Here is a 24,577-nt window from a genome sequence, read left to right as displayed (position 1 = left end):
AGAACATCTTTAATGAGTGTGTCACAGGCTGTTCAGCTGAAGAAATATCATATTTAAGCCTGCTACAGTGGCCCATGCCTGTAATCTTAGCACTGAGAAGGTCGGGGCAGGAGAACCCATGTGTGAGGGCAGTATTGTCTATTTAGTGGGTTCCAGGTCAGCCTATTTCAAATAATATTTAAAGTGCTCATTATTTTGAATTTCACCAAGATCATCACTAAGATTTTTTTGCAAGAAGTGGGAATAAAAGTGTAATTAAATACAATTCACTACTTTCTTTAAAAATAAAAAATAAAACCTTCACTGTGCTGGGAATTGGTGAACAAGTTTCAGAGTTGACTCAGGTGATTTTTCTCAATTCCTTGCCTTTGGGTTTCTCCAGAATACAAACTAGGATGGTGACTTTAACAATCTTGATGTTAATTCTAGATAAATATCCTATGATAAACACCATTAGTAAAGACTGAAGACACCCTCTTTTCTTCAAAATGGAGGGGAACAGTGGGGTGTCCAATCACCGTGGCTGCGGCTGCCATTTTTGATTTAATCATAAGGAAGTGTCTAGCCAAGATCAGACTGACACTGAATTCTGGATCCTCCTGCTTCTATCTCCTGGTTTTCTGACTGTTCATGTGACAGTATGAGTGTGTTGCCTGTGTGTGGACTTAAAATTCAGTAAATGAAACCATAGAGTGAATACAGGATACCGTTGAATTGAGCACAGCCTGCCTTCTGAGAGGATCCTCCTGTTGCCCATAGAGTTAGGTTCTTATCAGTGCAAAGTTGAAAATACACACATTTCTTGGAGTTTTATATTTCCCTAGAAAGCAGCATTACTTTTATCAGTCCATGAGTAGTGTTTTGAAGCTTCACCTATCATTATCTCCACTTAAAATGGGTGGGCAGTCAACATCGAGGTGTTCCCAAGGAAGATTGAATTTTGACTGCATTATGTTCTATGGAAAACTTGGATGAATTTTCCACATTAACTCCCTAAGTCTGATCTTTGAGGAAAAACATTCTTACATAATGGCATGAATCAAGACAGACACTGAACATACTGCAAAAATACAAAAGAGTTTAGAAGTCTTGATTTTACGTTTATTCTTTTGGCACACTGCAGCTAGGTAATACATATTTGCAGTATTCTTCATGTGTGAGAGGAAGTGTACACAGGGGCCTGTGCTCCTGGCTGTGTGTATGCTTGTTGTGTAGCTGTATGTGCTTGCATATGGAGGCCAGAATCCGACAAGGGGTGCCTTCCTCTGTTGTCCTCCCCCTTATTTTTTAAGACACCGTGTCTCAATGAACCTAAGGCTCACAGACTGGGTAAAGATTGTACAAGACCAATTGGCTAGCAGGCCCCAGGAGTCTTTCTGTCTCCACCTCCCCAATGCAGGGATGACTGGCCTACAAGCTTTCCATGGCATTGGATACAGAGCTGGGGATCCAAACTCAGCTCTCCATGCTGAGAAAGTCTGGAAAGTACTTTAATAACTGAGTCATGTTTCCAACCCTGATCTTAGTAGATGTTTACACATTTGTCTTGTACATCTGAGACAGTGATATTTAAAGCATTCTTCATGTACCAGATTAAATGTCTGTACTTTGCCAAAATGAAGTTTTCAAGATACCAAACGAGACAAGAAAATAATTATTGAGTATTGAATATTTTCTAAATGTGTTGTTAGGGAAGGTAACTGGTAATTTTATAGTTGGTTAAGATATGTTGCAAATTTACACATCTCATGAGATCTAGCCTGGGGCTTTCACCCTGTTCCAAGAGTGATGCTCTTGTGTCAGATATCTATCTTGGCTCTGAAATGAAATGACATCCATTTATTTTAGCAGCTTAGTGCTTCCTTTGCTTCTCAGTAGCAAGATGAAGTTATGAACTTGCATCTGAGATGACTGTATGAAAGTCACAGTATAAAAGTTTCCTTAATCTGAAGTGAAGGGACACTTGCCTGCCTGCTAAGTTAATGAGACTGAAAATAGCTTTGGACTTTCCTCCTAAGCATGTTTTGTCTGCAACTGTTCTTCCTCCAGTCCCTTCACAATTACAGAAAATTCTCTCTTGGCTTAATTCAGTCATTTTACTTACTGATTCAATATGAATTCACTGGTCTATTTTATTTCCTATTGTCCATCTTCAGTACTTTCCCACCTTAACAATGGCAATGGGTTCACTAGTAAAAAGCCGGTTTTCTTTACTTTAAATTTAGACTGACAAAATATTAGAAGAATAGCCGATTCCTACCAACCTTTAAGGACTATTTAAAACAAAAGCTATGACAAAGCGAAAATACTAACCACAGAGTTATGCTCTCCTAGGTCACATGATATCAAGCCTGCTCTCTTAAAATTTAAAATCACAAAATACATTTACTCATCATCATGACATAATTTAGACTTATATCATACAGTGAAAACCAAAGAAGTTTTCCTTTGTTTTCAAATTCCAGACATGCTACTTTTTGAGATTCTGGGACAATAAACCAGTACCACAGGGATTCTCAGAGTTTTTAAAATTGTATTATTTTAAACATATTTCTAACAGCCTCTACACTCATAATTTGAATAGCTGAAAGTCTTGTTTAAAGAATAAACAGACAACTTCAACTAGTACTTACAAAGAACTACATCCCCAGGGATATTTGATGAAACACATAATTTAAGGTTCAGATTTTCCAGTAAGATAAAAAGTCCTCATGGAATCACACATGGGCACTGCCCATTAAGGGCTAACAGCAAGTATTTTAGAATATTTTGTGGAAAATCTTGATGCCTTAAATGAGGAAAGTACGTAGATTTCATATCTCAGAACCACTGAAGTGGAACTGAGAGAGTGCCATTCATTAATCGTGAGTGGGAGATATTTGGATGTTTCATGCTCACGTGAAGCTTGCTGGACTTAATGTGAGGTAAGAAGAGGCGGGGAGAGATGGCTCAGGGGTGTAGAGCACTTGCTGCTCTTGCAGAGGATTTGGGCTGCTTCTCGGTTCCTACATGGTGGCTCACCACCATCATCACAGCCTCAGTTCCAGGGGATCTGATGCCGTTTTCAGACCTTTGTGGGCTTTGTGCATGCATGTGACTCTTATACATGCAGGTAAAACACTCATGCACAGAAAAATGTAAAATAAACAAAATTTGAAAAATTATAAAATGTATTTCTGTGAATGAAGCCTTTTTTTTTTTTTTTAAGATCATTTCACTATGCAGCCCAGGCTAGTTCTGAACAAAAGATCTGGTATCTTATCCAAGTGCTGGGATTACAAGATGTACCTGGCTTAATAAAGTATTTTAAATGATGTTTTATGCATTTAAAATTTACATTTGTGAAGAATACCATATTTTTTTTTAAAAACGTCTCCTTCTGGCATTAGAAATGTAGAGCTTACTAATGAGTACATAAAGAACATTTATTCCGTAAGTGCCTGGATTTTAATGAAGACTGCTCTAGCCTAAGGTCCAATGATAACTTATGACCATTTTGTGCCATTGACTCTGAGGATACATTTCAGCTGATATCGGGCACGACATTAATTCAGTATTAAGCACATGAGCAATTTTAGTGCACTACACTATAGCTTTCCAAGTCACTGGAGGAAGATTTTTTTTTTTTATCATCAATGGTTTTTTTTTTCTTTTCTTTTCCATGCAGAACTTACCACTTGAAGTAACATGACTTTAAAACAGTCCAACCATTAGAATTGTTGCTTATAGCCTTTTAAATGTATACTTAAAATTTTATTTCAATTTTAATTTCATTTTATTTTATGCCTCTCTCTCTCTCTCTCTCTCTCTCTCTCTGTGTGTGTGTGTGTGTGTGTGTGTGTGTGTGTGTGTGTGTGTGTACTGTGTATGTGCCTGGTACCCAGGGAAAATAGAAAAGGGCATCAGATGATTGCAAGCCAGCCACTAGGTGGATGCTAAAAATTGAACCCATATACCCTGGATGAGCAGCCACTGAACTTAACCTCTGGGTCATCTCCCTAGCCCCTAGATGTAGATTCTTCATAATCAAATATCCCTCCCCAAATTCAATCATAAGACTAATTTAATTCTGTGAGTGAATAAAATACTAAGTGCTCAAATTATTGTGCTTAATTCATAGGAAACCAATGTTAATTATTTCTATAAAAGCAATAAGCCAGAGACACCTATACAGCTCACAACCACCTGTAACTCTAGCTTCATGGGAGTGGGCAACCTCTTCTGACCACTGAGAATCCCTGTATTTGTGTGTGCACATTAACAGGCACACACACACAAATGAACATTATTTTAAAATATATATTTTTAAAAGTTTACCATGGGTGCAGAGTAAAAATAAGTTGTCTGCTGAAAAATAATTTCAGGATCTTGGTTTTTCAAATAAAATTTATTTCCAGGATTGGTCAAGAACCATACCCCCCCCCAAAAAAAAAACCTTCATGTCTTGCAATCTAAACAACCAGTCAAAAACATGCTAGTAAAAAATATTTAAAAACACTTATTTCAGGGCCAGTGAGGTGTGTTCATGGGTAAAGGCACATGCTCAACCTAGGAACCGAGTTCAAACCCCCAGGACTCATGTAGTGGAAGGAGAGAAATGATATGTACGAGCTGTCTGTCACTTGGCCATCACATGTGCACCATGGTATGTGCAACCCCTCAAAAGTGTGTAATATTTATGCTGATTTTATTCTATAAAGAGAAAAATCCCAGGAGTCTAAGTTTTGCACAAAGTTATAAAGTCTTGGGAGAAATTCATATTCTCTGTAATAATGACTAATATAACAATATATTCAAAGTGTAAGTAAATTGTAATCTTCAGCTCTTTTCAACTGTGCACTTTCTTCGTGTTTGTCGCAGCAGATCCCCGATTCTTAAAGTCAGACTCATCATGGAACACTTTGAATTTTAAGCATTTTATTCTAAATGAGACAGCGACAGGCATTAATGTTATAGTTCGTGGGTAGTTTTCTCATTTAAGAAAAGTTCACAGTTTAGTATTGAAAAGCCTCACTTTGATAAAAATCCTGAATACTTATGGCTTAAGTGCTATTTTAAACATACTTTTTGTGGGGTAAGGAACAATTTTATTACTTTTTTCCTCCCTTCTTTTCCTTGCAGACAAGATTTTTACAAGCAAGGCAGTATGTTCTATCTTCTTCAGGGAGACATCGAGTAACCTCATTTAAGCCTTGAGAGGCTAAAACAAAGTTTCTTATCCATTGCTTGTGGTACATTTTTAGATGTAAACTCTTTGCTTTAGAGGCCCCAAAATAAATCTATAAGAAATATTTTCCCAGGGAAGTAGAGAGTTCCCACAGGTTAACTCAAATTTTGGCCCTTTGCCTGGGAAGAGGAAATTGTCCCAGAAGAAGGCCATCAGTCATATGGAGTCACAGTACTTCCGCTCAGCTGACTTTTAAGGAAAACAGCAGTAACTCAGAACTTTTATTTACTGCTATCTTTTGAAAACGTTTCATGACCTGTGCACTTTTTATATCACAGTCTGAAGCAAATGTACTTCAAAGCTTCCTGTTGGAAAGAGCGAACATGAAGTCATCTGTAGAGAGAATTAGATCATAGTCTTTATGAAAAATGTGTAGGGTTGCATATTCTTTTCATTTGCACCTCTCATTACCAAGGAACATACTTGAAATTAAGAAAGAAAGAGAGGAAGAAAGAGAAAGAAAGAAAGGGATAAAGAAAGAAAGAACGTGTTAATGTACCAGAGTCTAGGCTTTCTTTTTCCTGACTTTTTAAAGCTCAGATACACAAAGCTGTGCGTTTAAGAAAATAAGTGAGTATCTTTTTTATTTTTGCGATAGATTTGTGTCATTGACTAATCTGAGATTCCAGGCAGTAGTTGTGTGCTGCAACTTAGTTTTAATGGATTTTCCATCTATTCTGTGTAAGTGTTAAAGGTGAACAAATAGAATACAGAGAATTATAACACAGAGTGTGGAAGAACAGTAAATTAAAGCTCCTAATTAAAAAAAAAACCCAATAAATTTGGAAGAGCTGATGAAGGTTTAGATAACTATTAGACACTTACGTAAGCATTAGGTAAATATTTTGGGCGTTCTAAGTAAGTGTTCCCAAGATGAGAGACCAACTCTTGTACTGAAAGAATGCTACCTCCGTGCCAGCATTTTAGCCCACACTGAGAGGTCCCTGCTGGCGAAGTGGTTGGTTAGAGTGAGTGAGTGAGTGAGTGTGAGTGTGTGTGTGTGTGTGTGTGTGTGTGTGTGTGTGTGTGTGTGTGTGTAGTGGGTGGTACAGTGCAATTATAGCTTCTGTAGTTTTCCCATCGTTTTTCAATTTTACCTCGTCTCCAAAGTTGGCAAAGATTCTCCATTAACTGCTGGGCTGTCACGGAAGTAACATTTAACAGGTCTATGGTTCCCTTTCAGTAAGAATGTTTTGGAATTCCGCTGTGATTTTTAAGCCCCCACCCACTTCACCAAACCCAGCAAATGGAAGAAGCCAGGCCTCTAGTGAACCATTCTGTAACTGATGCTAGCACAAATGGGAGGGACCAGGGAGCACCTGAGAGGCCTTCTGTGGCCCAAAATCGTTTGGGGTTTGTCCTTTGCCCCTAGAAGAATTCATTGATCTGAGTTTGGCCGGTGAAGAAGAGGAGAGCCTAGGAGAGTGGGAGGCTTGGGTGGGGGAAGTCAGATACCCCATCCCTAACCTTCCCCCAAAGGTATCTAGATGCCTAGGGAATCCCTCCCAAGCACCGCAGCTCTCACCTTCTGAGAGTCAAGTTTCTTTACAAGCATTAGACACCTGTGTGAGGCGCTCCCTGTGGGAAAGGTGGCGTAGGGGACGCCAGAGCTCCATCCACACCGCTTTCCTCTGTGAGGCTGCGGTTACAATCCCTCCAGAAGTCAGAGCTGTTAGCATGCACACTCTGCTCTTTTCCTTGGTCGACAGGAACCTAGCCCCACGTTCTGGAGACGGAGCCCGCTGACGCCTCTCCAGTTCGCTGCAGGTCCTCTCCCTCCCACCTCTCCACCTCCAAAGTAGCGCTCCAGCCTCGCTCCGCCCGCACAGCCCCAGCGCCCCCGAGCTTTATCAGGCTCCCCACACACATCGCTGGCTTCCTTTGGCACCCGGCGCTTGTGACCCTAGAGGAGCAGCCGCCTCTTCCTAGCCCAGTCCCCCTCCTCTCGCCCGCGGGTCACCGCGCCTCCAGGCTCTGCTGCCCCAGGCACCGCGGCGCCCACCGCCTTTCAGGTTCATCCTGGGCTGGACCTGTTTTGCTCATCCCTAAACCCGGAGAAGTGGAATCTGCACACTGAAACTCTCGGTGGCTGGAGCGGCGGACTGGGCATGCTCAGAAGCCAGGTTTGGCTTTGGTCTCAAGTCGAAGGAAGCTTTTGCACTCGCGAGGCAGCGGCGACTTTAGGGAAAGTTGATCCGAGAAGGGAGGAAGCCCCAAGACGCGGAGCAGCGGCAGGAAGGAGCCCCCGGCAGCCCGGAGGAGCATGGGCACCCTGCGGGATTTACAGTACGCGCTCCAGGAGAAGATCGAGGAGCTGAGGCAGCGGGATGCTCTCATCGATGAGCTGGAGCTGGAGTTGGATCAGAAGGACGAACTGATCCAGAAGCTGCAGAACGAACTGGACAAGTACCGCTCGGTGATCCGGCCCGCCACCCAGCAGGCGCAGAAGCAGAGCGCCAGCACCTTGCAGGGTGAACCGCGCACCAAGCGCCAGGCGATCTCCGCGGAGCCCACCGCCTTCGACATCCAGGATCTCAGCCACGTGACCCTGCCTTCTACCCCAAGAGCCCACAGTAAGCAGGGTTACGCGCCTGGGTCCGTGTGGCGCCCTGGCGGTGGGGAGCTGCGGGTCTCTGTATTGTCTGTCGGCCCCTGCCCCTCCCGCTTGCCATGTCTGTCCTCATCCTCAGAAATGTCTCATTTTCACGGCACTTCTTGAGGGGCTGTGCACGTTTCTCAGGGCCAGACTCCCTGCACATCCGTTGCCTCGGTGTCTTTGTCAGATGCCAAGGTATTTTTAAAATATGCATATACGTTCATAGATGCCACCTACTGTACATAAGAGTTTGGACGCGCCCCAGGTGTGTGTCTGACCGTGTGTGTGTGAGAGACTGTTGAATGGGGAAATCAGAACCCCGTCTCCCCCAAAGCCCCAGCCAAGCTGGCCAGCCGGAAAATCCTAACTGCAGGCTCATCAGACTGAAATGAAATGCGTTGATGTTACCCTGACTTTCCACGCTCTTGTGGCTCTCCTGGATTTTTCTACATGCCGCCAGCACTTCATGCTGGTACCGTTCAAATGTTCTGTCACCATCAAAGCGCAAAAGAATAAGTCAATATACATATAAAACAGAAGGTTTTTTTTTTTTTTTAAATTTCCCGAGTTGGATGACATTTACAACCCATAAATGGAAGCCTAGTCTGTTGATTCTTTAAAAAAAAAATGTTTTCATAATATCCGAGAATGTTACTTGTTTTCCTAAAAGAATTCTCACATGATTACTAATGAACATTTCCCTAGAGGGTTCGTGTATTTTCAGGGACAGTGTGGTTAAGCACACCACGTTATGGCCCGTGTGGACCATGCTGTGCCTCACACTCAGGTCTAAAGTCACTCTGCTGCTGCTCTAGCATGTTAGAGAGCAGTGTAGTTCTGATGTCAGTGGGATTCATAACTTGGATGGGAACACTGAATGAAACTTGTTACACAACACGCAACCCCAGAGTCCATATGGAGAGCAAGCAGCAGGGACAGGACGCTAACAGAACCAGAACACCATCTGAATGGCATTTTAATTAATAGTAATGACATAATTGGTAAAGCAGAGGATTCTGTTGTCCTCCTCTTAACTACATAACACGGCTGGATGACACGTGTTACATAATGGCCGAAGGTCCCCGGGAAACCTTTACTTCATAAACACAGGGAATTCATGAGGAGAAAGTGCATGCTTGCTTATCTCCATTTATATTTCTCAGATGGGAGGGGTCACGAGTATGCACTACGTACACTGTTTGAAAACTTACAAGCCCATTCCATGCATATTGGCTCTCATGAATCATTTGCCGGCTTAGCTGAAGGAGTTTGAATTCTGTGGAGTGGGGGAGAGTTGATAGAGACAACTATTTCTGAGATTCCGACCTTGCCAAGTTACCATGATAGATCAGCAGATTTCAATTTGTCTTAGAAACCTGAGTGATCTGAATCCATTGGAGCTTTCTTTGGTAAATTAATTTGCAGTCACTGGCATGTTCGCCTATTTCCGCTAACAAGGTACATGGCCATCTCCCCTGGGCCAAGTTTTGCAGAAAATATAACTCAGAGACAGCTCTTTGTATCTTAACCAGTGTATAGGATAGTCATTTTAGTATCTGCAGGACTTTGGAGTAACCCAGAACAAACTCAGCTCTTATAAAAAGACCATTTTTAATAGGCTTTTAGATGCAATATGATCAACCCAGCTGATAACTCCAGTTAAGCATTCTATTTGAGAAAGTCTAAAGAAATCCAGGCATCAGGAATGTACTGTAGAATGTGGTACATTTAGAAGGCTCTTGACACAGGACACTGGTGTTTTGATAAAAGTCCACAGTGGAAAATAAAATTAACAAAGCGCATGCTTTGTAGTATCCCTGCAGGACAAACACTGAGTCTGTTGAACATGCTTTGCACTCTGGTACCTATTTGATAACTTTAAGGACTCAGTTGTTAAGGTGGTATTGCCATGTGAGTTCTGTAATTCTGAAGGATTATATTGGAGAAAATGATAAAATGTCTTCCAAGTTTAAATAATTTTGGAAAAACATCTGTTCTTTTTTTCACACTTACATAAAGGAAACCAGAATAAAATTGCCTTGAGTGGTAGTGTACCTTCCTTGGGGAAAAGAAGTACATTGTATGCAAAATAGTTATTATTCTCGACCATTGGAGTACAAGGTAACTCCACATAGAACTATGAAAACATGCTACTCAAAAAACATTTGTTTTTTGCATTTCAATGTATTTTGTTGGAATCTTTTTATAATTCAGACTATCTGGCAACATGTGTTTATGTTTTTAATCTTTATTGCAACATAAATTTAATCACTTTCTTAAAGATTAAGGTTGAAGTGAAGAAACTATCTAAGTAGACTGGAGTTGATTTTCAGCTGCACATTCCTTTTAGTTTCTTGTTATCTTTCCAGTAGATGTAGTTAATGACCGATGTTCTGTTCAATTACCGGATGACTGGAAAATACCTTCTAGTGTTCCCTTACTGAGGTTGCCTTTTGAGAATTACAATATTTTAAAACTTCTTTTTTTTTCTTAGTAACTATTGATCATTTGAGGATAAAAAGCAGTATAAAATTTAAAGCAGCCCCATAACTTTTATCGTCTTAAGGGTTCTTCATTGGGATTTTTCTCTCTAAGGTGAGAATTGGAAGAAAGCCTCTGTTGGATTCCACCACAGGGGAGGACAATTCTGCTGCACCTTTGAGGTGGGGGAAGTGTGTGTGGGGGTGTTGGTCTTTCACAATCTGTATATATATAACCTTTAAACCCTTTTTAGGTTATTTATGAATGTGGTGGAAGAACTGATGTAGCAAATTGGAATCTGTATTATACTGCTGCCAAGGAACTGCTTAACAATATAAAACCACTAGATTCTATGTTCCAAAATACATCTAGCAAAAGCTCCCTAACAATGGAACAAACAAACCCAGTCATCCAGTCTGTGAGATCAGGATACCTGATGGGCCACATGAACTTTTAAAATCATTTTACTTAATGACATTGTGTTCCTAAAGATGCTCTCGCTGTCCCCAAATCTTCCCTGTTTGCTGTCACAGCCTTCCATGTCATTTCAGCTGGACTACCTCATCTTGAGTTCCTATCAAAACTTGTTAATGTCTGCGTGTTTTTGTAGAGCTGTTGCGTTTACCCCTGAGGTGGCCTCACTTCAGAGAATGATGACATGTTCTATTCTGTTTCACTTTGTGATTGTGAAATGCTTTGGAAGAATTGTAGATAAGAGAGAAATGTATTTTTCTATTTTTAGGTAGGAATCAAAATTTAAGTGATCCTATGTGATCTTCTAAACTTTGATATTATAGTCCAAGAGAAACAGTATCTTCCTAAATGGTATGTGTTTAATTCTGAAGGAAATCATGGAATTCTAGGGTGATTATACATAAGCTAATATTAAAACATAGATTTCTGTGAAGGTATTGAATTTCTAATAAGCCTTATAAGTTAGTTCAATACTTGTATGTGATACCTTCCACATGGAAAATCTTGTAAGGCACGTTAAGCCTTGCCATTACAGACTTAGCAAGGGACCCAACAATATTATACAAGTCAATATTTTAGAAACTTGTGTAAGGTGAAATGCAGAGCAGTTCACTCAAACAGTTGGAGGATTCTGTAGCTCCTAATGAACTGTGTGGTATCAGGAACTCCCCAAAAGTACACGTTGTTTGTATTATAGGACTGGAAAGACTGCCATGATTTAAATAAAGCACTTCACAGTGTGAAGGGAGGAGCGAGCGATGTGGGAGTTACAGCTCAAGCCATCAGCCGAGATAGGGCACATCCAGGGTGGCAACCAGAGGCTTTCCCAGAGCGGGAGTGCCATGGAGGGAACTAATGCTCAGTTTCTACTATATTATGTTATAAAGTGGATTAAGAGGAACTTATGCTTGCTTTTAGAATGGTCAAGAATTGTGTGTGTGTGTGTGTGTGTGTGTGTGTGTGTGTGTGTGTGTGTGTGTGTGTTTCAGCAGGGGTAGGTAGTAGTGAAGCTCTGAATATCAGAGTCTGGTTCTAACCTTCCACCACAACTATACTAACTAGATAAGAATATTTAACCTAACCAAAAAGCAGATGATGGAGATTCTTAAAGAAACCAAGGTCCACTCTTAAAGAAACCGAATACCTCTCCAAGTACCATTGAAAATAGTTTAGTTATATGCCATAGGCCAGCTCCTCAGATTCTTCACATGCCTGGGCAGACTAATAGAGATGAGAATGCAGTCTTGTTAGTTATTCAAATTCATCTCCCCTGCTTCTGTGGGGGAGCTAAATTCTGACCTAAGGTTATTATAATAGTTTCCAATTTAAGTTTGAACATGAATTTGACATTGCAGCCTATTCAGTGAAACAGAAGTTGTACAAAGGCTTTATAATATTATATGGGATCATGTTGCTAAATATCCTGTTAGGGTGTTTGGAAGTACAGTCAAGTTGCTTGCCCCAAAATGGGACTTATAATGAAAACACTAGGAAGCCTTAAATAGAGTAGCTCTAGGCACTGCCTGAGAATATAAATGACCATCTTTCTTGCTCTACTGGGGTACATTTCCAAGCTCTCACTATTTAGTGTTTCATTAAAGAGTTGGTTTGGATTTCTGTTAGGAAAGGGTAGAATAAGACACGTGATGCTTCCATTGTTGCTGTTTGCAGGTTATAAGGCATATGGGCACATTTTTTTTTCCTGTCTGCCTAGCAATGGAGGGTCTCCATGGTATCCTAGCAACCATATTTGAACACCAGGCTGCTGCTCTTTCTGCTATCTCTACCATAGGTGCTGCTGCCCATCCCAAGGAACTGGGATTGCTGCTAGCATCTCAGGCCCTCTGCCTTGAACCTTCCTGGCACTGAGAACACAAGACAATGTGACAAATACTCACGTGCTGAAAGCAGCACTTACCAGCACGCTCAACAGCTTATTATGCAATCACATCTGTGGCATTTCGAATCTTCATCTGAATTGTTGAGCTGGTGTGCTTTGACACCCCTCCTGTGACAGTCCCTCTCTACTTCCTCACACACAGCTTCCTGACACCACTCCCTGTCCAGTCCCTCTCATCATCATTCCTAGTAGTGATTGCCTTCCTTGCTATCTCCTGAAAGATTTTTCTTTTTTGAGAAATTAAATCTGTCCAGCCTGCGTGAACTCTCTAAGTACAGTTTTGTTGGTAAGATCAGAGGAACCCTCTCCTTCCCAAACTGACGTACAAATATAAACAATAGCACAAAAACTGCAGCTACACAAAGCAGATGTTTAGCACAAGGTGGGACTAAGCATAGCACACTCTCAGAAGTGTCTTGTTTGGGGATGGGATTTTTTGATCACACTTATTCATATTTAAAAAAAGCAGGAGAGCAGAGTGGGGAGAAGACGTTTTGGGATGTGGGGCAGAACAAGAGGAGTGTTGTTAAAGCTGTGCTGTATTTTCCAGGAAGTTTGAAAGTAGCCATATACTTTCTCGACACATAAATATGCCCCAGTACTAGAGCAGAACTTGCAAGAAAGGTAGTCCTTTGTGGACAAAAACTGACGAGGACCACATCTGAAAGCTTGCCCCCCTTGAGAAGCTATACTGAGATATTGTCAGAAAATCATTCAGATATTTCCCTTCAGACCAATGTCTATTTTGAATGCTTTATGTTTTCCCTTTGAAGCATCACTTAATCTAACATCAGGGAGGGATTGGTGGCCTGTCTGTAGGCTTCAGTGAGAAGAGGAAAGGGCAGTATGTCAGCATGTAGCTGTTCTGAAGTAGCAGGTCAAGAATGATTTTGCCCGTCATCATCATCATCGTCATTACCACCAACATCATCATCATTATTGTCATCACCACCACCACCACTACTACCCTGTTAATTTTCATGGGACACCAACTCTGTGACAGATATTTCTTCTGCTTAACTTGCATCACGTATTTTTTTCTGTGTGTGTGTGTGTGTGTGTGTGTGTGTGTGTGTGTGTAAAATGAATGAGTGTGCACATTGTGTGAGGATATGCTCACATCATAGGCATGTATGGAAGCCAGTTGTTGATGCTGTGTCTTCCTTAATTGCTACTCCTCATTGTTGCTGCTATTATTATTATTATTATTATTATTATTATTATTATTATTAGAAACAGAGTCTATCAATGGGCCTGTGGATCACTGTTGGGGCTATGCCATTTGTCTCTGCACCTGTTACTATAGTTACAGGCACAGCGAGGCTTTTAAGTGGATACTGGGATTCAAACTTAGGTCCTTATGCCTTCCCAGGAAGCACTTTATTCACTGAGCCATCTTCACCTCCCCTGCATCGTGGATTTCAACACCTCTGTCAGGAATGTTCTAGATTATTCCCATTTCCCGACCTGAGGAACAGAACACCTAGACTCCTAGAAAGTAAGGCTCCTGCTCAAGGGCATACACTTCGTAAAAAAACTGAACCAGAACTGGAGCGGCTGGAGTCTTTCTCAGCAATCACTAGGTTCTTACTCTGCTCCAAAGTCTACAGGGATTGGGTAACTGCAGAACCTAAGAATAACATATGGGCTGTTCTGGGGAAATTGTCTGTTCACCTATAATCAAAGAGGAAGCAGGAAAACCTTGGGAGAAGTCGAAGAAATTAGGTAGGACTTTTCCCCAAACATGACTGCACATTAGAATCACCTGGGGAACTTTAAAAATCACATCGCCTAAGCTTTACCACAAATGAACTAAAATCAGAGGTTTTCAAATGATTCCTATGATAGCTCCAATGTGAAACAAAACTTGGGAGCCACTGTGATGAGAAGATAACAGGACATGTTGTGTGTGTATGACTGTAAATAGAGGACCGGACTAGGTCTAGAGAATTGAGTACCTCTGTGGGCTTAAATCTTTATCATCTTGCAAAAGCAGTGATGAGTTTTCTTTCTTATTACATTGTAAGCATATAATGTCTTATTGTTTATTCTCCCAAGTATGCAGTGTTCTCCATAGTCCATTTCTTCTTAACCATGATTGTTCATTAGAAAACTGCTGAGGGAGATTTTGAACACATCTTTGCTGGGTGCCACTAGCAAGATTGATTCAGTCACTCTGGGGTTAGGCTTATGGAATAGTTGCATATTTTAGCCCAGAGATGACTCTCATCTTCATTTTGAGTTGAGAACCTCTTCACTAGCCCACCTGACTCCTCATGCTACAGATTACTCCCTATTCTTTGGGAGAGATGCTGCTCCCAGTGGAAGGAGGCATCTCCAGCTGTGTTAACCATCACAGCTGGAATTTCCCTTTCACTCTGATTCTGGGGATGCCTACTACAGTCCTGGCCACACAAAAGCATCAGCAGCTCCATTCAATTGGTAAGCCTGTTTCCTATTTCCAGCCAGCCACAAGTCCTGGCCAGCCATCGGATACATATTAGGGTTAGCCATCACCCTAAGTTTGTTTTCCACTTTTGCTGGGGGCAGCGATCATGTCTGCAGGAGAGACTATTTCCTCGAATTCCAGCTGATGCTATGAGATTTGAAATGGATGGAGGTGAAACAAAGACAAGCCCCTCTTGGAAGAGCAGGGCAGGGCTTGTAGCATTTCTCTGTCTGGTATGAGATGCCTCTGCAGCCAGCTAGCTTTTTTTTCCCCTTACAGATATTTTATCCTTTTAAGGCAAACAGCTTGAGCTCCGGCTGAGAAGTACTTTCCAAGGAGGTTTCAACGAAAGCAGAGCAAGCAAATCAACCTCTCAGCCCCCTTTCCAGACAGTTTGGTCTGAGAGAACAGATGTGGGCAACCTCTGGCAGATGAGAGTTCTCAGGTACCCCTGCAATGAGGGACCTTGAAGGATATAAGAATCCCTATCCCCGGGCTCTGACGTCACTGTTGTCCCTGTGGCTAGCTCTGCATTTCTTTCTTGCTTTTAGTTCCTAGTTGAAACTCCTGAAAGTGTTGGTAATGGTCTCCAATACGAGTCTGTTCACATCTGTAATTCAGACATTATCTTCTCAGGTGAGAATCAACCAGTATTTGGATTTATGTAAGCAATGAAAGTAGCTAATATAATTGCATTTTTTTTTTTTTGTAAAAACTTTCCCCTCACATCCAGGGTCCATGAGGAGGAGCTTCCATGTTTCTCTCCCCCTTTGTATAAATATAACAATGTACTCAGTGGACAGAAGGCATGTTAAACCAGAGTAGGTGGGATAAGGCTCCCCAGAGGCTTAGGGATATTAATTACACAAGAAAGTTAGTCATAAGGAAAGTGAACTAGGCCTAAATGGGAAGGACCAGAGGAATAAATAAGGAAATGATGCAGCACAACAGGGACACACAAACATGACTGCGGACATGTGTTCACTCACTGCTGTTAGCACTTGCAAGAAGCATGGAGAACACAGGTTGGCGCTGGGACCCTGTGAAAGTGAACGGGTCTGAGTTCTTTTTGATAACAAAGCTGGATCCACTTAGCAGAGCTGGTACCACTGCCAATTTAGTGCATCACTGGCATCAAAAACAGTACTGCCAGTGACCTCTGCCAGCCTATAGATCACAGATGAAGTGCAAGCATCATCACACTTGCTGCAAGACAGATGTAACTGATGAATTTATCCATAAATGCAGAGTTCTTTATGTGCGGCCAAAGCATAAGTAAGTAGTTTACATGTCCGTTCCCCCCTCCAAGGATTGCAGTGTTTCTAAAACAGATGTGAGGTTTTGATGTTAGAAACTTCAGTTTCATTTTCTCCCTTCCAGTCTATACCTGCTCTTTAGAAGCAACACCGTGTTTCTTCTTTTACACTAAACAATTGCATTATCTGCCATTCAGTTTAATTTGGTTAATCGCATTGGATGTCAATGATGACAAATTTGCCACCGCTAAGCAAAAAGATACTTTTGTTGTTTATGAAACAGATGTATTATGGCAATATCAAGATTTCACCAGATCTAGTGCAAGGAATAATGAGATTGTGTGAGGAGAAAAACATCTTCTGAATATACGATGCATCATCCTAATGGTCCAGCTTTATCAATAAATTATGGTTTTGACAGTGCTTCTAAGTCTGGACTAAGGGGGAAGGAAAAAGGACACTCACAACAAGAAAGAAAAGTGGGCATTCTTTGTTTTGTCCCTAGGGAGCTGTTGTTATAGATCAGTAAGAGGGTGGGTTGGCATACAGTACTGTGTCTGCAGGTGGCTGGCACACACACTGATAGGAAGCCACAACTACACACTGTGTCTGCCCAGGACACACATTCCTGAAGCATTAGTGACCAAACAACACACTTGTATATTTACAGTAAGAAAGAAAAGATGGCCTGGACTAGAGAAGTGTGCTGCTGGAACAGGGTACTTTAAGTGTCAGAAAGCGACAGGTACTATTTTGTTAAGCATGCAATGGCAACTCATTGTGCCAGTGGGAGGAGAGAAAATAAGGAAACATGCAAGCTAGAGCATGGGACTCAGTGTGAATCATGTTCCTCATCATGGATAATTGCTACTCTCTTATTTTGGAACTGTCTAACAATACCAAGGTTTCAAAAAGTAAGCTCAAAGACACATGGATAATTAAAAGAAGCTTTGGGCCTGGCAGATCCATTCACTGGAGTATGCCTTTTTTTTTTTTCAGCAATGGAGTCTACTTAGTAGAACATTTTTGGTTCTGACTGTTGGAGGAGTTTTTCTCCCAGAGCAGAAGGAAGGACACAAAATGACCGAATTGCTCAGAGTTGTCATTCATATAATGCCTGGCTTTGTAGAGGTGCAGAGTTGAGCCCCACTGATGTGGATGAGCAGATGAGAAGTGTGTCTTGGTATAGACCTTAAAAGCTTTAGAAATATTGTGAAAGAAACCATGCTAGGACTTCTAAAAATATTTACAGCCTTGATCAAAAAGTAGTCACTTTACTTTTCTTCAAAACAGCACTGCAATTTTTGTTGTTCTTCATAAAAGGAAAATATGACATAAAGAACATAATTGGTCTGAATCTGCCTTCTCTGTGTTTTAGCATAATTTAGCTTGGAGACCTCTGTTCTCCTACTGAATATAAAGGAAGCTGAGAGACTAAGCATTTGCTGGGTCACGGAACAGCAAATAGTATGGACTAAATGGCATAACTTTGAGATGGTCTTCCTGGAAAGTAAAACAACAGGTTAGCCATGAATGACCCTTTTGATAACTCGGGCTTCTGAATTCATTGTCTTTGCTTTTTGTTAGATTGGTTAGGAACCATCATGTTTCACTATTCATAGTTTTGACCTTTGTTAGGGAATACCTAGCATAAAAATCTACTTTCTTTTTGATAGCAAAAGGGTATAGTCCATATCCTTTAAAAATAATAGTTAAATTAAAAGAGGGAAAATTTAGTCACTTGGAAGCATTAGATATGGGCTTTTGAAGACTTGTTTACATATTTATGAATAATTGTAACATGATTTTTGAATATGCTAATATTTGAGGAATAGTTAATTATTTCCATCATAAGTTATATTCCATCTATAATATAATTGCAAGTATTTAAAGTAACCCAGATGAACATTCTACACATTAAGAAATGAAGAAATTAGAAAGGCCAAGTTTGGACTACTTTGAGAAAATAGCCAAGTGAGGTGTGCTGAAAAATGAAAAATGTTGAATCAACATCTTGCTGGGATGTTTATTCTAAAGTGCACAATAAAAACACTGCTCATCCCTGAGGAGGTGGCCCTTCTGGTATGGTACCTCCTGTGACTTGTCTTACCTTTGGGTCTAACTTCCAAGGTCCTGTGCCATGTAACTGTCTGCCACAGTAGGTGCTGGAGCAGTATTCCATCTTAGTGATGGCCAAGGGTTACTGCCAGAGTGATGGATGGAAAATGACTCAAGCATCCATTTCTTTGTTGTGGCAAGAGTAGATTTTTCAGCTAGATGGACTTAGAGGTTATTAAATAATATCTAGGTGAACTCTTGCTAGTGAATTTTTAAATCACTGATGACAGCTTTTCTCTCTGGCCCTTCTCTCCCATTCATAGTTCAGTCCATTGTTTTATCATCGTGAAGGGAAACAACACAATTTTCAAAACTACTCTTGTTCAAACACGGCTCCCCTTTCCTTTCCTTTTAAAGCAACCTGTGCCTGGCCCCGTTAAATTGATTTCATATTTTAAAGAAACAGCCCCCTAATCTGCTAGTGATTCATTTCCTTATTTTCTCCTCAGAATTTAGCATCTTCAGTTGAGTGTTATTAGAAACTTTATCAAGAACCTTCGGATTCTTCTCATTGAAAATACATGTCTCTGTGGATACATTTCTAGTTGCTTATTTGTTCAATCATCTGTCAAACTGTATTAAGGAACTAAAGACAGTAAGATCTATCCTGGATGCTTCTTATTTTCACCTAGAAACCATTTGATACCTAAACATTGGTGTTTTGAGAAGATATGCTTTAAAATACTGTCATCTCCAGGGGCTTTCCTAACATGGATTAGGCTGAACAGCTGAGCTGGAGTCATGTTTATAGTTCTTACTGCTTGGCTTTGCAGAGCTGCCCTTTTCTTCCTTAGGGCCATCAGGGTTTAAAGTTTATATTTTAGTTCCCATTTGGATCTCATGCATTCCCCACAATATGACAAATTCCACTGAAACAAGACTTGTTTCTCTTTTACTGTGCACTGTGTACTTTTGGAGTTCAAAATGGGGCTGGCACACAGCAAATTCTTTGTCAGATAATGAACAAGATAAGGTTTTTTTAGTGTTCTTGGTCCTCAGATACTTTAACTTTTTAAATCTAGAAAGTTGAAAATTATAACCTCAAGCCACTGGGGACCATAAAGCTTGTAGGCATATTAGCTTTAACCAGGAAAATGATTGACAGAGGTCTGAATTTGGATGCTTTGGCTAACCTTTGTGGAACACCAGTGCCCATCTCAGTTCCTGTCATTCTATGTGGCTAGCCCATGTTTGTACCATCCACCAGATCTCTGAAAGCATTTCAGTTCTTTTACAGACTGTGAAGGTTGTAAAGTCTTGAGATGCCCCTACTAATTTGAATCATCTGTGACTATAAATTATCTTTCCAAGTAAGCATGCTTGTCCTCTGGCTTATTAAATGCCTGTCTGAGGCTCTGCAGCACAAAACCTCCTAAACCGGTTAACCTAGAGAAGCAAGGGGATTGATTGCTAAGAAATACAAATAGGAAATTAATAGCAGCTACAGGAGAATCTTTTCAAATTCTTAATTCCCTTTTGCAGTCACAGCTAGCACTCTCACTAACAAAATCCTGTCAAGCTTAGAATAATAGCTTGCTAATTTTGACTATCCAAAGATTCTCAAAGATCTTAATATTATGAGATACTAGGGACTATCAAACTAATGATGAAATACTTTTTAATTAGGTGCTTGCTTCAATGTTAACCAAAATAAGACAGGAATTTTAAAGGTTGGTTTTGTTTGCATAACTTCTCTTAGCTCTTCAGGATAAAAAACTGGTAATACCCAGTCTTATTTTTTTTTAAAGCCTGTTTTTTAATCTCACTTGATCACATGTTTATGTGAATGTCTGAGGTCATATTTTTGGAAGACCCATGTGAGCATGTAGCTGTAGACTTTGTGAGTGATAAGAATGATATTTAATAACAACTTAAACTCATTGGTTATAAAATTAATATGCATATGGTTTAATTTATGTCCTATAATATCCCAGTGAATAAAAGATGACTGATCACTTTCAGTTCACAGACAAGGATATTAAAAAATCAAAGAGGTGAGACAATGTAATGTCCTAGCACAATAGTTCTTAACTGATTACGCTGTAAATCCAACAGTTGACCAGGCTCCTTTCAGCCCCTTCCACACCGTGTATATCCTTAATGCATGCATGCATTGCCTTGACAATTCTTTGAACCCTGTGGTTCAACAATGCACTTACGGAAATTACAAGCAGGTAGACTTGAAACACAGCAACTGTAGCAGATAGGAACATACTCTTTAATTCAACTGCTCTTTCACCACCAACTCCATCTGTGATACTGAGTTTGTCTCAGCCTCCTTCTCCTCGTTATGAATGAAGATTATAATGTACTAAGATGAGAGATAATATACATGTTGTCTTAACACAGTAGCCACACACAGTGGATTTCATAATCAGTTTCTCTTGAGTACAATAGTATTATTACTGCTGTCAATTCATGGATGTTGTTAACTGTTTTTCATAAAGGAGTAGGGAAGTCTCTAAATTAAGCTTCGAGGCATGAGATTTAAATACTGGTCTAGAAAGAGGAAGTTTTTGGAGTAGAGCCCAGGACAACTCAACTAGCTTTTTTGGGTGTGAATCAGAGGAAGATGGAATGACAGCAGGAATCCTGTGTGACTACTTCAGTTGAGGATTGACTACAGGCAAGAAAGATTGAATACAGGCAAGTTTGAAGTTCCATACCACTGCTGCTCATCTCATTCAGAAAATGATTCTAGGTCTACAGAGAGGTCAAAGATGGCTTGACTAAGGTTGAACTGTGACATGTATGTAAACTAATTTGTAAATTATAATGAAAAGTTACACTATCCTGAAGGAAAGCTCTGTGTGAAGATGAAGACTAATTAGTGATCATTATTTTTAGATACATTCATGAGAATTTATAATAATTTTGTTCTTTAACATTTGTTTAAACACCTAGGTCATTGCAAATATAGACTCTGTCTGTGCTGCTCTGGAGTAAGTTTTGAAGGACCCCTGCCTTAATGATTTGATTCCAATCCATCAAAAGTATTTAGAGCAAAATGGCTTTTCTATTTTCTGAAATATTTGCCTGGAAGTTATTCACTGATAATGGATTTCTATTTGAAAACCATTTATTCCCAACTCAAGTATTTACTGTCCAGATGGAGAAGCTCTCAGGCGCAGAACATAATCTTAGCTCATAAATGTTTTCTATTAATGACCTTGATTCTCCATCTCAAGATGTCTTTTCAAAAACAATATGATTGTGGGTAAAAGCAGTGATAACAACCCTGTTAGCCTGTGGAGGAATACATTAATGGTCTCGGATGGATTCTTGACAGTCATGATGATGAGCTGATAATGGAAAGCTTTAGAATAAAAATAAAAATACTAGTTCATTTTGAAATGTGTCATGTAGTGCAAGGAAGATAGATTATTTCCTACAGCTTTATTGAGATATAATTTACATACCATAAATTCACCCAGCATATTTGCACAGTGAAAGAATCTCTAGTAAATGTAGGGGACCATGCAGCTACCACCACAGTCCATTCAGTACGTACCTCCTAGAAGTACTTAGAGCTTGCCTACAATCTCTATCTTCATCCTCATCCCCAGGCAACCACTGATCTGCTTCCCATCTTTATCAGTTTGCCTTTTGAATGAGTTTCATATAAATTAGCATTATTTTGGAAATGATGCCAATTTACTTGAATGGCTATATATCTCAGATTTATGATTTATTCAGTGCAGTTTAAAATGATAAGGATGTAGTTGGGCCCCAGGCAGCTATAATTACATTAAACTCTAGATTCTATTAGGGCTAGAAGATTTGGCTGCTCTATTTTCTGATTGGTTTGGAATAATGCAGAGTTTGGGGATTTTAGTTTGTGACTATATCTGATGAGTCAATGTGTCAATGACTTGATTAACAGGCACAGCAATCCTGTTTTTAGGCATTAAGATGCATTTCGGGCTAATATTTGTGGTAGGTAGAGAATATTCACTCCATTTTAGAGACAACAAAAGGAAAGTATGACCAGATAGAGAGAGGTTAAGTAATTTGTTTGACGATACAATGCTGCCAGATCCCAAAGTCTGTGCTTGGGGCTGCTATAGTGAAATCTATTTATCTTGAGGTACTATAGTGAGCAGATGGTATGGCTTATACCATCTATAGGCGTCCATCAGTTTCTATTTCCTTCAACACTGGTGCATTAGAAAAGAGTTAATTTTAACTATGTGTCTGTGGATGTCTGTGTGGTGTATATGCATATGAGTACAGGTACTTGTGGAAAGCAGAAGAGGCTTTCAGACCTCTAGGAGCTGTTTTTAGAGGTGTCTGTGAACCACCTGACATGAGAGCTGGGAATTGTACTCAGGACTTCACTGAACCACATTTTCAGTCCCAATGTGGCTCTCGTCTTGAAGCTACCTTCCAGCTTGCCCTTTTGGTTCTGTGTATATTCTATTATGGAGAGTATAAAGGGGAAAAGGGAGTCAACTGTTTGGGATATTTACCAATCCCTGAGGTGAATATAGAAGTGATCATGGAACTGTTTGTGAAATGAGAGAGGCAAGGAGAGAAGAGAGCTTTGAATTACGAAGGGAATGAGCAAGCACGCACGGGAGAAATATAAGACAAAAGAACCCCAGCAAGCTTGAAGCAAGAGAGACAGTTCAGTTCTTCAGTTATGCCTGAGGTGGTGATTTCATGAATAAAGTCAGTTTTGATTAAAATTCTCTTTAGGGAAGAGCTGTTTTTAGGAGGAATCCTAATGGCTTCATGTACCAGTGAGGGCTGAAGGCAGATGAAGAGGTCTTTGGTCTCCAGAGCAGCTGGTCCTGACCCCAGTGGGACATGCCTCTAATTTAAGGTGGCTACAGCTGACTCCACTTTGTTTCATTAAAGATCTTGGCGGGTGCCAGTCAGACCTGCCTGCTGCAAAGGCTTCCGGGTTACAAGCCAGTTGGGGATGTTGCCAAAGCTGTTGCCTATTCAGCAGTGAAATAAGGTGGCACTGCCAGTGTTATTCCTTATTGTGCAGGTACCAGTTAGACAGAATGAAGAGTAATCTTATCTTGAGGATTAACTGGGGACTTAGAAAAGGGATTTCAGAGATAGAAGGTGACTAGCCGACTCTCCAGGGAGCCATCAAAAAAGGCTCCTAGGAGCTGCCTGAGGTAGCAGGTCTACGCTATTCATACCCACTCATGTGCTGGAAGAGATCTCTCAGGAAGCTATTGCCTGGTCTAGAATCCAGACAGCCTGAGTCCAGGTGCCCCAGCTAAGGGCAAACATGAGTGGAGGTAAAGTTGACAAGGCAGAACTGGTAACAATTTCTGTTTCCAACCAAGGGGCAGTGCTGGCCAAACTCAAGCCACAGGTGGCCAGGAGCCACCGGTGTCTACATTTGAGAGACTGCTGGATATGCCCAGTGTTAGACAGCTGCTGAGCTGTCCAACTTCTCCTCAGTGTTGCTGCTGCTCACAGCCTTTGTTTATCACTTAGATGAAACCTGGGATTGATCACCAACTCGCTGAGTACCAAAGGAGCCTCAACCCCTGTAAGTCATCACCTGGTTGCCCAAGTCCGGTGAATCCCAAAGGCAGATGCTTGAAGGCCCTTGCCCCACACGTGGAGCAGCTGAAAGATCTGGGGATTGAGGTTGTGTATACCCCTTCTTTGGGCTCCCTGGACCCACATACTAAATGACTGGAGGTTGACACTGCACTGGGCAGGATCGCTGGTGCCAGGATCCAGTGCCATGGCCCGAGCCTTGTGTGAGTGCTGCTCAAGTGTGAGGTCGTACCGTCAGGCATGGCAGAGCCAGTGAGTGGTGTCAGCAAAGAGTATCAGCTGGGTCTGAGCACCGGATTGACAGTGATATGGCCAACCTTAGAAAAAGAAACAAAAGCCATGAGAGTTAGGACCATAGCTGTAGTAATGTCTCAGGACCCCGAGTGTGACACTTGACTGAAGAACCAGCTCCTGGCTTCGGTCAGTGTAATCCTCTCAGTAAGAAAGTCTAAAAAGGAAAAGGGGTTCTCGGGGAGTGACAGCATATGGTTCCTTTTCTCTCTTCCCTGGGGACCTGGGGTCCCTGCTTCCTGCCTACTATAGCAGT

The 24,577-nt window shown here is 40.9% G+C and overlaps 1 protein-coding gene across 1 annotated transcript in view; it reads left to right on the top strand.

The window, feature by feature from the left end:
* The first annotated feature begins 6,883 nt into the window (after positions 1 to 6,883).
* The window catches only part of Prkg1 (protein kinase cGMP-dependent 1), a 1,109,494-nt gene continuing 1,091,800 nt past the window's right edge, over positions 6,884 to 24,577 (top strand). Inside the window, 2 exon segments of the mRNA XM_028895018.2 lie at positions 6,884 to 7,779; positions 7,782 to 7,800. Coding sequence (XP_028750851.1) covers positions 7,491 to 7,779; positions 7,782 to 7,800 — 308 coding nt within the window. The 5' untranslated portion in view covers positions 6,884 to 7,490.

Source organism: Peromyscus leucopus, chromosome 1, assembly GCF_004664715.2.
Source record: "Peromyscus leucopus breed LL Stock chromosome 1, UCI_PerLeu_2.1, whole genome shotgun sequence".
NCBI classification, from domain to species: Eukaryota; Metazoa; Chordata; class Mammalia; order Rodentia; family Cricetidae; genus Peromyscus; species Peromyscus leucopus.
The sequence above is the reverse complement of the archived record's forward strand: the minus strand, read 5'-3'. Positions and strand labels throughout refer to the sequence as shown.